At 40.7% G+C, this 16,235-nt stretch overlaps 1 protein-coding gene across 2 annotated transcripts in view; it reads left to right on the top strand.

Annotated features, from left to right (window-relative positions):
• The window catches only part of LOC127255222 (chloride channel protein CLC-e), a 32,084-nt gene that overhangs the window by 4,978 nt on the left and 10,871 nt on the right, over positions 1-16,235 (top strand). For both annotated transcript variants that reach the window (XM_051280669.1, XM_051280668.1), the window contains exon 4: positions 180-646. In XM_051280669.1, the coding sequence (XP_051136626.1) occupies positions 180-646 (467 nt within the window). The remainder of the gene's footprint in view (positions 1-179; positions 647-16,235) is intronic.

Genomic DNA, 16,235 nt, shown 5'->3' with positions numbered 1-16,235 from the left:
CATCTTAAGTTCCCTCTGAATTCCTTCAGTTGATCTACATTGTTATGTCATATATTAGTCAGTGCCTGTAATCTCACCATCTGTAGAGTTAATTTCTGTTAAGAGGCAATATGTAAACTTTTATTCTGCACCTTTTACTGTAAGCCTTAACCTAATAATCTGTGTTCTTGTCAGTTCAGAACTGCCACTCTATCTTTTGCTGGGCATACTATGTGGCTTGGTTTCAGTTGGATTAACTAAATGTACATCTTTGATGCTGCTCGTCTTTGATGGCGTTGAAAGAAATATTGGGATATCAAAAGAAGTATTTCCAATAGTGGGTGGTTTGACTGTTGGACTTATGGCCTTAGTTTACCCCGAGATTCTTTACTGGGGATTTCAGAATGTTGACACCTTGTTGGAGTCTCGTCCTTTGTCGAACAGTCTTTCTGTTGATTTACTGCTTCAGGTACTGGTTGCCAAAGTACTGGCAACCTCTATATGCAGAGCTTCTGGATTAGTGGGTGGTTACTATGCTCCGTCATTATTCATTGGTGCTGCTACAGGCATGGCATATGGGAAAATTCTTAGTTATTTGGTTTCAGAATCCAATCCGCTATTTCATCTTTCGGTCTTGGAAGTTGCATCACCACAGGCATATGGACTGGTATGTTACAGTTTGGCTAAGTTTGTAAATTAGGAAGCATGCATGTAATCTTGTTTCTGGTTACAATATTCTTAGCAGTTTTTCCTAGGTAGAAGTTCTAAGTGTAATCTGGAGAATATCATCTTTCTTATAAATCCTTTCAGAACAATTCACTGGTAGTGCTAATGCATTACATAAATTCATGGATTCTCTTAATTGTTGTACTTAATCGAATTCACATAATAGAAGTAATTGATGAGATTCTATATTACATTAGTTTCTTGGTTTTATAGAAGTTATTTGAGTGGTGATAACCGTTTTAGGTATTTATTCAAATATAGGGAATTTTGTTCGAAGATTGAAAAGTAAGGAATTATTGTGAGCGATCAGATATGGTAAAAATTTGTGGTTGTAGACCCTTAATCGTTATCATAATTATTTATACTTTTGATTGGTGAGTTTCCAGATCGAACACAGAGATTTTAAGTCGCAAATTTAAATCAAGTATTGATCTAATGAAAACGGCGAAAATGCAGTAAAAGGACCCGTTTTGCAGCGGGCTTGAATCCTAATCTACAGAAAGCTGGAAAGGAAAACGGTAAAATGTGAGCCGCGATGAGCGGAGCGGTGGTAAGTGGACAAGGTGCCAACGATGGGTGAGCGATAGGGACATGAGCGGATGATACAACATATACTCATATAGATTGAGCGGTAGAGAGTGGTGAAGAGGTGATGTGTCTGAACTGTGCGTTACTCAATGGCTAGATTTTCTTGGATGAAATGAGTGAGTGATGCCGGTGTTTAATCGAGACATATATGTATAATGCAGAAGCGGTAGGAAGGGAGTAATGTAAGTATATAAACCAGATTATAAAGAATTTTGATTGCTGGTATTTGACCTTAAGAGATTTACAACAAGACTTTAATGACACTCAGAATCAGTACATTATAAGAAAGAAACTCTACTGTCACTAAGAGTTTCTGCGACCCAATAGACCACCGCCTATGCCCCATTAATTATTCTAAATTCTGCCTCATACTTAAATACATTGAACTACCTTGAATCTATTTGTGACAAAAGACAAGGCTTGGATAATCAATTTTTCTGTGCTCTTTGCCAGCAAAGTGGATTCCTTTACAACTAGGGTTTATATAATTGTGAAGAGTATGGAGGAGGTGATTACGAAGAACAAATGATATTTAATTACTTACTACAAAAGCAGGGACTGCTAAATCTACAAAAAAATTGTAATTAAAGCAATAAATTAGACTAAGTAAGCAGTAAAGTGGTGGCCAAGGGAGAGAAAAATCTCAACTCCTCTGACTATTCCTGTTGAAAACTTCCTTTTAAGGTTGGAGCTCTCGGAAAATAGGAAGGCAGCTAGAATGCGCGAGAAAAAAAGTGCTAGTATACTCCTCTCAAAGTATATATTACACACAGATATCTGGCCCTATTTATAGCAGGCGGAAATAGCGGTTGCAAGCAGTTACAAAGTGGTTTCAACCGCTAGGCAGTTTGTAGCAGTTATTCTGTTGAAGCAGTTGTTGGCCATAACTCACAGAGTGCTCGCTTCGCTTGCTTTGGCTTGTAAGGGCGCAGATCTTCCTCGCTTGCCAGATGGCTGAAGGGCACCAGCGCAGTTAAGCGGGCGTGCTTGTGCTGGCGGTAGTGGAATGGCTATACCGCTGCGGGTTGGACACTTAGGCGATATTTGCGTTGTGTTACCGTCGCTTCGCTGCGGTGGGTGTCTGGTCGCTGGTTTGAGTGATAGAAGCTGTCGCTTGCGAGCGGAAGAAGCTATCGCTTGCCTCTCTTGCCTTAACTTTTCTGGGTGATGGAGTCATCGCTTGTGAGCGGAAATGACCATCGCTTGTCTCATCTGTCTTTGCTTTTCTGGATCCAAAACACCGCTTAAAAAGGCAAAAATTGTTATAATCTCAACAAACCAACTCTGGATCATGCTAAGCAAGATAGATAAATAAAGTATCTCATAAATCAGTTATTGTGATAGTTTTTATACAGAAATTCAAGTAATACGTAGTTTTGTCAAGCGAGGAATATGCTCATTTTTGGAGTCATCAAACCTCCTCACACTAAACCTTTGTTCGTCCTCGAACAAACTAAATTATGAGATCAAAGAGTTATTCTGTTCACTGTAGTCAAGTATGGCTTAAGATCAGTGCCATGATTGAGAAAAAGGTGAATCTCGAATAGAGAGAATTGATCCTTAAGCATTCAAACTTGTCATTTGATCTAACGTGAGCGAAGTTATCCCGGTATCGTTTAGTTTGTTCCCTTAGCCGGGATTATTTTTTTGATTAAAGAAGCCTTCGGCCGAAGGGTGCAGAGAATTTTTTTTTTTGGATCAAGAGTTTCAAACAAATATTGTGTTTGCTCATGATCTTATTTGATTTTCGCGCATCTAGGCCTTTTCAGCTCCTTTGTAATGATAGGTCCTTCCTGCTTTGCTTACATCGTGTCTTAAACCATATTTAAGGATTTCTCTTTTCAAGTCATCTCTTGTGAGCAAAGTCGATAGGCAGAAGTTCGTTGGCCCTAATGAGTATGGAAAATTTGAAATGAAGGGGGCACTAATCCTTACAAGACATATCCGATGTTACTTAGTTTAACATCAATATTCGCATTATTGATAAAGGTCGAGGGACGATTACTCAGTCTGGTGTTTGCAAGCTATCTAACTTTACTTTAAAACATATTACAGGGCTAACGCAGCGAGGTATTAAAAGTATCTCAAATAAAAACGCATGCTTTTACATTATGGTAGGCATACAATAAAGATAAATTTCACTTGTTACCAAAAAATTGTTGCGTCATTGATCATTAGTCATTTGTACAGCCCTTGCCAATTCAAAAAATTATGTACACGGGGAAGGACCCTACATCATTTCTTTTTCTCACTTGTGGGTCTTCGTCCCGGAGGTAAATTCTTTGTCGGTTGTAGCACTAGCTCTTACATCATTTGGAGACTCTTCGTTGTATCAAGCTGTTGTTCCATAAGGATCGCGTTCTGTTGGGTGATGGCTGAAAGTGCCTTCAGAATCTCCGTCTGAGATGCACCCAGGCTTGCAGCTTGAGTCTCCAGCGCTTTTACGCGCGCTTCTAGTGCGGAGCTCGCCTTCTTGCCAGTGGTCAGTATCTCAGCCAAATTCCTTGCATGTGTATCTATCAGTGATTGAAGTATTAGGTATTGGCTGAGCATGACTTCATCGAGTTCATCCAGTCGTTTTCCTAAGGTGTCAAATGCGGCGCGGGAGGCTGATGTGCTTGCCTCCGCGGGTGCTGGTGACTGTCCCTCAGACTCGGCCGAACTGATGTCCATTAGCTCATTCTCATTTGTGGAATCGGGTGCTAGCTCAGGAGTGACGTCCCTTAGGAACACGAGTTGCCTCGCTGCCTCATACTCCAGCTACTCTGCTCTCTTCCGTTCCAAATATCTCATGTATTGGAGTTGGATTTGGGTCAGCGGCTTCTAATATTTTAGCAACTTGGCCAATAGCTTCATCTTTCTCTTCTTCTGTCGCTCACGCTCTCGCTTTTGTTGTAACTGTTGCATTGCGGCGAGCAGCTGAGCTTGTTCTTCTCAAAATTTCTTTTCCTCTTCATCCTCCTCCTAATCGAAAATTGTTTTATCAGATTTTTCTGAGGTCGGAGTCAGAGTTTCTGCAGGTGTTACCGTTTCTACTGGTGTCTTGGGACAGTATGGCATCGGCTCTCCTTCTGCCGTCCCTAGTGTTGTCTCTGTCGCTTGTGGAGACACCTGCAGAATAGGATGATTTGCTATGACTGCCTCGACCTTTTCGGTTTCACTGGCAATTTCAGCGGTTGTGGCAGCGGGAACCTCGGCGAGTTGTTCTTTGTAAGACTCGCATGTGACATCGATTCCGCCGATGGTTTCTTTAGTGATGACAGTCTCCTGCTCATTCTTTGGTCCAGCAGCAGTAGGCTCCTCCGCTCTCAGCTGGTTAACGGGTGCAATTTCATTGCTTGTTCTAGCACAAGTTGGCTCATTTGCTCCCTGCTGGTTGACAGGTTCATCGCCTATAGGACTCAGTGGCTTGGGTGGCACCCTCTCTGTTGTTGGCCTTGCTGGTGAGGGTCGTTCAGGTTAAGTGGTGGGTTTCCTAATGGTGATCCCCTTCCTGAGTCTGGACAGCGGGATCGTATCCTCAGTTGCTTTCTCTTCCACCGCTTTACCCTTCCCCTTCTCCTGCCTTGTCACTCGCTTAGGGGGTGTTGGATTTTTTCTGAGTGCTACCTTCACCCTCTGCTTCTTCTCGACAGGCTCTGGAGCGGGGTCTTCTTTCCGCTTTGACCTCTTTTCACCAGCGGCTGCCTCCGGGGCCTTTCCTCCCTTATCGCTTCTGGCCTATTCTGCACCAAATAGGTCCTCCTCTATCTCCCGAGCGAAGCGGAGGGACTCTTCTTTCTCGTCAACGGGAGTTTCATTGGAGACAGTTCATTGTAAGTCTGGTCCTGCAGCGGCCTCTTCCGGATCGGCTTCGGGTGCCACTTCTTCTCTAATTATTTCCTCCCCGTAACTTTCATTCTCCCTTTTGGTGGAGGGGAAGGAACAACCGCTTTCCACTTTTCTGTTTGGGGATGAAGGTGAACCCCTTGGACTCCAGCTATGCTTTGTGGAAGTCCGCTGGGAGCAGTGGCTTTATTTGTAGATCTGGGGCTGGAGTGGGCAAATTGACGCCCGCGCGTCTGCATAGTTCTGTAATCAGGGTCCCGTGACCTAACATTCGTTCTACTTTTCTTCTTTCACATATATTTATGCCGATGATCGCGCCCAAATCAATATCAACTTTTTCCTCCATAATTAAGGGTAAGGCAAGGAGAAAATCAGGACGGATGTCTGTGGTGTGAGTGGTAATTATTATTCAGCTTAGTGACCACTTGACCCATTCCTTTTTCTCTTGGTCCACCGACCCGAATTTCAGGTTTCTCTTGTCATATTCTGGGGTGGTGGCGAAGGTCCTATAAAGTGTTTGCAGCTCAAGTAAGCTGTAGTCCTCCACTGCCTGCTCTCTATCTCCTGGGTGGGACAGTGGTGTTCCCAGCCCAGGACCCAGTTGATCTTCCTCGCTGAGCAGTCTAACTATCTTCCTCAAACATATACATTTCGTAGACTGTCAGTTTGACTTAGATTTGCGTAAAATTCCGTCACCAGTGACACATCTAGGTGAGGCCCGCTCCCTCAGCCAGTTGGCGAGCGGGCCTGAGATTTTCTCGGGGTCAAATCCTCTCTCGTAGAGGATCCCCATCGCTTTTACCTTCTCATACGCCACCGCTGCCTCGATGTTTACAAAATGGATAGAGTCATACTGCTTGGATCTCAACACGTCTTTGGCAGCATCGGCGGCGTTCTTCTTTGAAATTTTTTCGCTTCGGAAGGCCTTCATCTTTTCTCCTATTTCCTTGTGAACGAATTCTCTCTTAAGCTCCTTCAACTAAAAGTCCTTCAACTCCTCGTAATCGAACCACCAGTCGATCACCGGATACCTCTGTTCTATTTCCTCTGTGTATTCGAATATGAGGTAATCCAATGGGAACTCTGGGATGAATTTTCTGAATGAGATATACTTAAGTTCTCTGAGCTTTCCCCAATCCTCAGTTAATTCCAGTAGCCTCCTCCTTCTGTGGTATGCCTTCGGCAGTGCTGGTTCCGCAAATTCAGCCACCGAGGTTGTAGTTACTACTTTCCGCCCGTCTGTAGATTTGATTCGTTGAATCCTTTTTTCAACTTTCTCCTCAATCCTCTCGAACTCCTTGAGTGACACTTTTCGCTTGCTTGGATCTATTTTGCTGGCTTGTTCTGAACCTTGGGTTTTTTTTTCAGATTTATATTGTTTAATTTGGAAAACTTATAAATCCTGCCTTATCAGTTCCAAAATGCAAAAAATAATCATATAACAGGCAATAATTTCCTAAATCTCAGTGATTTGAACCCTAAATCTTCCCCTTCACAACGAAACAGAACACTTCAGTAAGTGTTTCGTTGCGAAAGAGGGAGAAAATCACAAAACAGTAACCAAACATGCAGGTTATTGTAAAATTGATCCATACGAAGCAAGTATATCATTTATTATATCTAAATCTAACAGATAACAAACTTAGATTCACAAAAATCGAAGATATAAAATTTTTTGCAACAGTTGAAGAAAAGACAGTTTTTCGCGAAAATAATGTTTGATTCTGTGTTATTGTGCGTCAAATCAGAGAAAATCAACCATGAAATCGAGGTTATAGACCAAGGTTAGCCTAGATCTTACCTTGGATTGAGCTAAAATTTGCTGAAAAATCGAGATTTTTGAATTTTAGTGTACTGCTGAAAAATCGAGATTTTTGAATTTTAGTGTACGTAGAAATGGCGGTTGCTGAAGCTTATTGAGGAAGTTGTTGTATGGTAAAAGTGAAAAATGGCTGTGAACTGGGGTATTTATAGAGGGTACTGGCGTTTATATGGAGGGGTGAGCGAAGTGGTAAACTGGTCCAATGCATATTAATATAAAGGTATAAGGGTGGGTTCCAAGGCAGGTGAGCAGTTAAAACAGTAATTCTAGATACCTATGTATGACACACAAGCGATGATGGAAGCAGTACTGGGTGAACGATACTGCTCTTCCAGTATATATGAGGATGAGGCAAGCGAAGCGATGGTTGGCTTGGGTCAGGCTTAGGTTAGAAGTTAAAATTCTAACTATTTTTTCTAAGAAAATAAGCATTAAACTACTTCTATAAAGCAATAACAACTATTCTATGGAAAACGATAATTAAGGCTGTAAACTCTAACTACGAAAGCGGTAAAGAAAACTATAAAGTCTAATTATGAAAGCGGTAAAGAAAGCTGTAAAGTTGGCGTTTTCGGGATAGGGCACTTTTGGATATCACTTGTAATTCTATCACCGAGCGAGTTTCTGCCCCTCCACCATATTAATATCTGCATTGGCCCGCTGCAAAATAGACCCTTCAATATATTGTTTCAGTCTCGCTCCGTTGACAAGAAAGGAATCGCTTTCCTTGGGGTTGTCCACATTACTAATTCTTATGGCTCCACTTGGCAGAACTTGTCTGACTATATATGGCCCAGCTTACCGTGATTTCAATTTCTCTGGGAATAGGTGAAGCCTAGTATCGTAGAATAGAACCTTGGATCCCTCAATAAATTCTTTCTTCTTCAACTTCCTGTCGTGATAGAATTTCATCCTTTCCTTATAAGTTTTGCGCTTTCATATGCAAGGTACCGGAACTCAATCGGATCGAGCAATCGTTCAACGTGCTTCTTCTGCGCGGGAAGAAGATCAAAATTCAAATATTTGATAGCCCAATACGCGCGATGCTCGAGTTCCAGAGGTAGATGGCAGGGTTTTCCATACACAAACCTATATGGGAACATTCTTATTGGAGTTTTGAAGGCTATTCTATATGCCCACAGCGCATCATCCAATTTCTCTGTCCAATTCTTACGACTTTTATTCACTATGGTCTGGAGGATATGCTTGATTTTTCTATTTGAAACTTTCACCTGACCGCTTGCTTGTGGGTGATAAGGGGTAGTTAGATGCTGACGAACACTGTATTGTTGAAGGCAAGTTTGCAGCGCCTTATTTACAAAATGGGTGCCTTCATCGCTTATGGTATATTTTAGAAAGCGGATCACGGATCGAGCATCATTTGTTTGGAGCGTTTGCGCTTCGACCCACTTGCTCACATAATCCACTGCCACCAAAATGTATAGTTTCCCATTTAAGTTTGGAAAGGAGCCCATAAAATCTATCCCCATACATAAAAAATATCAACAAACAAGACTCCAGTTTGGGGCATCTCATCCCGCTTTGAGATAGAGCCTAATCTCTGACACTTGTCGCAGGATTTAGCAAAGGCATCAGCATCTTTCTGTAGGGTAGGCCAGAAGAAGCCTGACTGCAAAACTTTGGTTGCTGTGCGCATGCCAGCGAAATGCCTTCCTACATGGGACCCACGACATCCATTCAAAATCAGCGGGATCTCAAATTCTGCTGCACAACGGCGGATTATCCCATCTGAGCCGATGTTAAACAAATAGGGTTCATCCCAAAAATAATCCTTTGCTAAACTGAGCAATCTCTTCTTCTCTCTTTGTGTGATATGCGCAGGAAACTGTCCTGTGGTCAAGAAGTTTGCCAGGTCCGCAAACCATGGCTCATTCACTTGAACCAGGAACAACTTTTTGTTTGGGAATAATTCATTGATACCAGAAGATATGTCCTCTGTCTGCCTTAATCGGCTGAGGTGATCTGCAACGTAATTTTTCTTTCCTTTTTTGGTCCTTGATTTCTATATCGAATTCTTGGAGCAACAACACCCATCTGATTAAGCGGACCTTTGTCTCATTCTCCATCAAATACTTGATTGCTGCATGATCTGTATGAACGATGGTCTTGCTTCCGATGAGATATTGCCTGAATTTCTCGAAAGCGAAGACAATAGCTAGCAACTCCTTCTGGGTTGTAGTGTAATTTTTCTGAGCAGAATCCAATGTCTTACTAGCGTAATAGATGATGTTCAGTCCCAGAACAGTGCCGATGGCATAATCATTGTCATCCGTCATTAGCTCGAATGGCTCGCTCCATACTGTTGCTGAAATGATGGGAGCGGTGGTTAGCTTCTCCTTTAGAATGAGGAAAGGCTTCTCACACTCGCTTGACCAGTCAAATTGGGCATCCTTTCACAGCAGTGCAGTGAGCGGTTGTGTGATTTGACTGAAGCCCTTGATGAAGCGACGGTAAAACCCCGCATATCCAAGGAAACTTCTTACTCCTTTCTCATTCGAGGGCGCTGGCATCTTTTCAATTACACTAATTTTGGATCTGTCTACCTCAATTGTGGCAGCTGAGATCTTATGGCCTAAGACAATTCCTTCATTTACCATCAAATGACACTTCTCCCAGTTCAGCACTAGGTCAGTCTCAATACAGCGGAGAAGTACTTTTTCCAAGTTATTCAAGCATCTGGAAAATATCTTGCCATAAACCGACAAGTCATCCATAAAAGCTTCTATGTAGGAGTCCAAACGGTATCCTCCTATAAGCTAATGTACCATAAGAACAGGTAAAAGTGGTCTTTTCACAGTCCTCCGGCTTGATGGGAATTTGATGGTAGTCTGAGTATCCATCGAGGAAACAGTAGTATTCATGACCTGCGAGCTTCTCCAGGCATTGATCAAGGAATGGCAGTGGGAGATGGTCCTTCTTAGTTGCAGCATTCAACCTCCTATAGTCAATGTATACTCTCCAACCAGTGACAGGTCTTGTCATGAAAACATTCCCTTGTCGCTTGTCTGCACGACGAAGTCTCCTTTCTTGGGAACCACTTGGGTTGGGTTGACCCACTGGCTGTCACTGATAGGATAGATGATTCCTGCATCGAATAGTTTTATTACCTCCTTCTTAACTACCTCTTGCATGTTTTCGTTTAGACTCCGCTGAGGCTGTCTGCATGGTCGAGCTTCAGTATCCAGTCTGATATGGTGCATACACACTGCTGGGCTGATTCCCTTTATGTCAGTGATCTTCCATGCAAACGCAACTTTTCTTCTTTTGAGAAGTGAGACGAGTTGAGCCTCCTGGTCCGGCAACAGTAAGGTGGAGATTATCAGCGGGTAAGTCTCCTCCGGGCCAAGGTATATGTATTTGAGGTGCTCAGGTAACTTCTTCAACTCGTCTTTGATGCAGGCATTGCTCTCTGGCTCTCGCTTCGCTTTCTCAATAGACTCAGTGGGCGATGTTACTTCACCGCTTGCCCCACCAGAGCCCATAACATCGTGCAGCTTGAGTGATCCATTATCTGAAATTTTTTCCAGAGTTTCAAGTGTCATGTAGTTCTCAAAAGTTAATAATTCATTTAACTCATCAATAAAATCACAATTTTCTTCTTGAGGTTGGCGCATTGCATTGTTCATGGAAAATGTGACTCTATCTCCAACTAAGCTCAGTGTTATTTCGCCTTAAGCGACGTTAATAGTTGTTTGAGCGGTGGCTAGGAAAAGTCTCCCCAAAATAATTGGAATTTCGCGATCTTTGCTCATTTCCGTTATTATGAAATCTGCAGTGAAAATAAATTTGTTTACTTGCACTAATACATCACGAATAATTCCTTCCGGAAGTCTTATTGATTTGTCTGCGAGTTGTATTACAGTTCTGCATGCTTCTAATTATAAAGCCTAATTTAAAGAAAAGTAAAAAAGACATAAGATTGATATTTGCTCCTAAATCACATAATGCCTTAATTGGCTCTAAATTGCCAATAGTACAAATAATAATATAACTCCCAGGATCGCTTAATTTCTTTGGGAGGTCCTCCTTACATACGGCACTGCACATACTCTCTAGTTGCACTGCTGCCGCTTCATCAGGAAATGCCCGCTTCCGGTTGATTATATCTTTTATGAACTTAGCGTAATGTGGCATATGCGACAAAGCATCAGAAAACGGTATAATAACTTTAAGACTACGGAAAGTATGCACAAACTTATAAAATTCCTTAGAATCGTCCTTCTTCCCAAGCCTGGTAAGAAAGGGAGCCCTAGCTACAGGCTGAGCGGGACCCTTTTTTTTTTGGTCAGGTACCCGAGCGGCTGGTATTGCTTGTGGCTAGGATGGACCTTCTTCCTCGGTTGGAATCTGTGTAACTTCATCATCTACAGGCAAATTAGCAACAAAAGGAGTAGAAGAATGATTAGTACCTCTGTCAGGCGGCGGTGGCGATTGTGTTCGCTTTCCACTCCTTGTCTCTATAGCCTTCGCTTGATTCGGGACAATCTCAACCGTCCCAAGCAATATTCCCTTCTGCTTCAGCTTTATAGCCTCAGCTATCTGCCCGACCTGAATCTCCAGCATCTGGATCGAGGCAAACGTATTTCGTTGAAACTCCTGATTTGCGCGCTCGGTGTTTCTCCAGACTCAGTGGCTGCTGAGCCGCTGTGGGAAGTTGAGCAAATACATGTACCTGTTGCGGAAAGTGGGGGGTTTGAAAGTACTGTTGTTGCGGATAGAATCACCTTGATGATATTGTTGCGCAACGAACTCTTGCGGCTGTTGAAATTGTTGCTGAGGACGCGGTCCAGCGGGCCCTTGAGCATGCCGTTTATGATATTGCGGGAACTGAGGAGCATTTCTGTTTACCATATAAAAAACCTCCGCTGGGTTCTGAGTCTGCTCAGATGAGCTCTCAGTAACCTGCGGGCTCGATTGGTTCACATAGGCGCACTCCTCAGTGGCCGTGGCCTCATTTATTGCCTGTTTTCCTTTGTTACGCAGTTCCTGCTTCATGAGCTTAAACAACTCTTTAACTTGAACTGACAAGTTGTCAATCCGTGCATTTTGTGAAATTGACACAGGAACTTGGTAAAGACCCCTCGATGGCTCCGGCCTGTTAGTCTCTGGCCAACTAGTCTGATTGGCTGCCATCCTTTCTATCAAAGCCCCATCAACGAGCTTCCTGCCGCTGCATCCGAGGACATCCTTAGTTCTGGAGTGATTCCTGAATAGAAAATCTGTAGCTCTATGAAGTCAGGGATCTTATGATGAGGGCAGTAGTGGAGCAATTGTTTGTAGCGGTTTCAGGCTTTGGGAAGGTGATTACGAAGAACAAATGATATTTCATTACTTATTACAAAAGCAGGAACTGCTAAATCTAAAAAAAAAAACTGTAATTAAAATGATAAACTAGACTAAGTAAGCAGTAAAGTGGTGGCCGAGGGAGAGAGAAATCTCAACTCCCCTGGCCATTCCGGTTGAGAACTCCCTTACAGGGTTGGAGTTCTCGAAAAACAGGAAGGAAGCTAGAATGCGCGAGAAAACAAGTGTTAGTATACTCCTCTCGAAGTATATATTACATGCAGATATTTGGCCCTATTTATAGCAGGTGGAAGTAGCGGTTGCAAGCAGTTACAAAGTGGTTTCAATCGCTAGGCAGTTAGGCAGTTTGTAGCGGTTATTCTGTTGAAGCAGTTACTGGTCATAATTTCCAAGATGCTCGCTTTGCTTGCTTTGGTTTGTAAGGGCGCAGATCTTCCTCGCTTGTCGGATGGCTGGAGGGCACCAGCGCAATTAAGCAGACGTGTTTATGCTGGCTGGTAGTGGAATGGTTGTACCGCTGCAAGTTGGACACTTAGGCGATATTTGCGTTGAGTTACCATCGCTTCGCTGCGGTGGGTGTCTGGTCGCTGGTATGAGTGGAGGTGGCTATCGCTTGCGAGTGAAAGAAGCTATCGCTTACCTCTCTTGCCTTAGCTTTTTTGGGCGATGGAGTATCGTCTGTGAGCGGAAATGACTATCGCTTGTCTCATCTGCCTTAGCCTTTCTGGATTCAAAACACCGCTTAAAAAGACAAAAATTGTTAATAATCTCAACAAACTAACACTGAATCATGCCAAGCGAGATAGATGATAAATCAGTTATTGTGATAGTTTTTATACAGAAATTCAAGTAATACGTAGTTTTGTCAAGCGGTGAATATGCTCATATTTTGAGTCATCAAGTGGCCACGTTTGAATATCTAAGGGATGCTGACAATAAATTGAAATTCGTCAAGCCTAAGATTTCCATAGTTTCAAGTCTCTGATATATTCTAAGATGGCATTCAAGATGCCTTATCCACAGTTCTAGTCTCAAATGCCTTTCCTTGTTCCTTAACAAGCATCCATCAGCACTTAACAACAGCTGTATCATCAGCCTACTACATATGGTTAAACTGTATGAAATACATGAAAGATAAGAAATCATATAGTCTCCATCAACAAGTTTTTGCCCAAATTCAACTTGAGAGAAAAGACAATGGAATTGTTTATTTTAAGGAAAATACACATCACTCCTTCAATTTCTAAAATGCAGAATCAGCAAGTATACTCAATTTAGGAGCTAGGTAGAATGATAAGTACTGCGTTGAAGGTGTAATTCTCCTGTATGCTTATAGTATAATAAAAGTATTGAATCACATGAAATAGGCCATGCAGAATGAAGTGTATACAATAGTACAATCATGATAACTAACTAATTGGAGTATAGTACTCATGAATAATTGGTGGAACCCATCAAACATGTTTCCAATTGAAACAAATGTAAAAACAGTTCCCAATTTAGTAAAATTCATGTCTACTTGACTGTAACTGGAAAAAATGTAGATCAAGAGAGATAAGCGCATCTACCTGAAATTATAGCAATCAAAACAGGCTAGCAAGATGGGTTAGAATTTAGTTGGTCAAATCCTACCCACTGATGGGTGGCAAGCCAGTGGGTCTTCCCACAGACTTTTAGTAATATTAGAAAGATACTAAAGTTATAAATGTTCATATGCATTTTATGAATATTAAAAATTTAATAATCATTGTCTACAAAAATAGTTTAAAGAAAAAAAAAACAGGGTATGTTTGGTTTGTAAAGTTCAAATAGTAAGGTTGTGTTTACTTTATGATTTTCTTGTTTGTTTGTTTAAATATTGGATTGAATGTAATATTTTGTAACATGAAATAATGTATTTTTATAGAAAACCGTGAAAATTGGATGCTAAGAAGATTGAAAAATATCTCATAGTAAACAAAGCCTAAGGGTTTGTTTTTTCTGTAAAAAACTCTCAAATACATTTTCCCCCAAAAAAATTAATATACTATACATATTCATTATTTTTATATTACCTACACAATTTTTCATACTTCATATAAATTTTTTTATTCAAACCAAAACGCAAAACAATATTGTATTTAGAGCGGTTAAACAAGCCGAGCGGGCTCGAGTATCAGTTGTTCAAGCTCGACTTGAACTTGTTAACGGTACAGACTCAACTCATTAATAATTCGAGCCAAAATATTGGCTCGATCTCGGCTCGTAAGGCTTAAACTCGAGCTCGAGTTCAAGTTCGACTTCAATTTTATACATATTTTATATATTTTTTAATATATAAATTAAATGTATTTAATTTTATTTATAATTATTTATAATAAAATATTCAAATTTTAATAATAAATGTAAAATTTGATATAAAAAAGATATATATTATCTTAATATATAAATAATATAAATATATTATTACTAACGAGCTCAATTAAGCTACTCGCGAGCTGAGTTCGAGCTCGACTCGTTTATAAAAAAAATAACTTTCGAGCTCGAGAGATAAATGAGCCGAATCGAGCTGTTAACGAGTCGAGTCGAGCTTGGCTCGCAAACTACTCGATTCTTTTAATAGCTCTAATTGTACTAAAACAAATAATTACATATTAGTCAACGGTATGATCTTCATTCATCAATTTTTCTCATAGTCTTCTTATTCCACCATTTAAATTCGTAAATACAAAATTTTCAAAACTAAAATTACTTAATCAAAATGCTCTTTACTTCTTTTAGCGGCTGCACTTTACATATTAGATTATGGAACTAATTTGAGATTTTTTTATAAATAAATTAATATAAACTATAATATTAAATATATAATACTCCCTCCGTTCACTTTTAAGGTTGATAGATACTTTTTGCGTGTTAATTTTTTAATATTAATTGTTATATCAAAACGTAGTTCAAATTAAGAGACAAAGACAAAAATTATTTTATTAGTATCTTATAGTAAATTATATATGTTGAAACGTGACTTGAATTTAGCGGTCTACCCGACCCGAAACCAAAGCCAAAAGGCTGTTTCAATTAGGGTTCCTTTTGAGCTTATCCTAATTAATAACAAATAGGCTTAGGGTTTATGGTGTTTTGGGGTGCTTATAAATAAGATAGCTATGGTTCTTAATCGGATGACATAATTGTAAATCTCTGAATCAGTATAATAAAATCTCTTTGGTTCCTGCTCGTGGACGTAGATTGACTCACCGTCACCGAACCACGTAAAATCTCAGTGTTCTTTATTTGTTTTATTTCTCGTTTTCTCATAACAAGTGGTATCAGAGTCCTATCTCATTGATTGAAGATGTTCTCGTATAAGCTTGATCTGGAGAAGTTTAATGGGTCGAATGACTTCACACTCTGGAAGGTCAAAGATGATGGCACTTCTGGTTCAACAAGGATGTGCGGCTGCGTTGGAGGGAGAAGACAAGTTTCCTAAAGACACGAAAGATGAGATAAATAAGGAGATTTTGGCAAGGGCTCATTTTGCGATCTTGCTGTCAGTTACTGATGAGGTGTTACGGGAGGTTGTAGATCAAACAACGGCTTTTGGGTTATGGAATAAACTGTGTGAGAAGTACCAAAACAATTTTCTCACGAACAAGCTATATCAGAAGCAACGCCTTTTCACTCTCCGGATGTCCGAAAGTACTCAGGTAAAGGATCATATTGATACCTTTAACCGTATCATTCTTGATCTTCAAGGGGTTGAGGTTAAAGTAGATGATGAAGATCAAGCCCTAATTTTACTGTGTTCGCTGCCTTGTTCATATAAGAATTTTGTAGATACTATGCTATATGGTAGAACTACAATTTCTGTTAATGATGTGAAAGATGCCCTTATGTCCAAGAATTAAAAAGAAAGGTTTCTGGAAGAAGGATCTAGTTCAAGTTTGTTTGCAAGTAGAGGAAAAATCACATAAGAAGGATCTGGTTCAAGTCT

Source organism: Andrographis paniculata, unplaced genomic scaffold (genome assembly GCF_009805555.1).
Source record: "Andrographis paniculata isolate CXL003 unplaced genomic scaffold, ASM980555v1 Contig53END, whole genome shotgun sequence".
Lineage (NCBI taxonomy): Eukaryota > Viridiplantae > Streptophyta > Magnoliopsida > Lamiales > Acanthaceae > Andrographis > Andrographis paniculata.
Note: the sequence above shows the minus strand (reverse complement) of the source record. Positions and strands in the feature narration are given on the sequence as shown.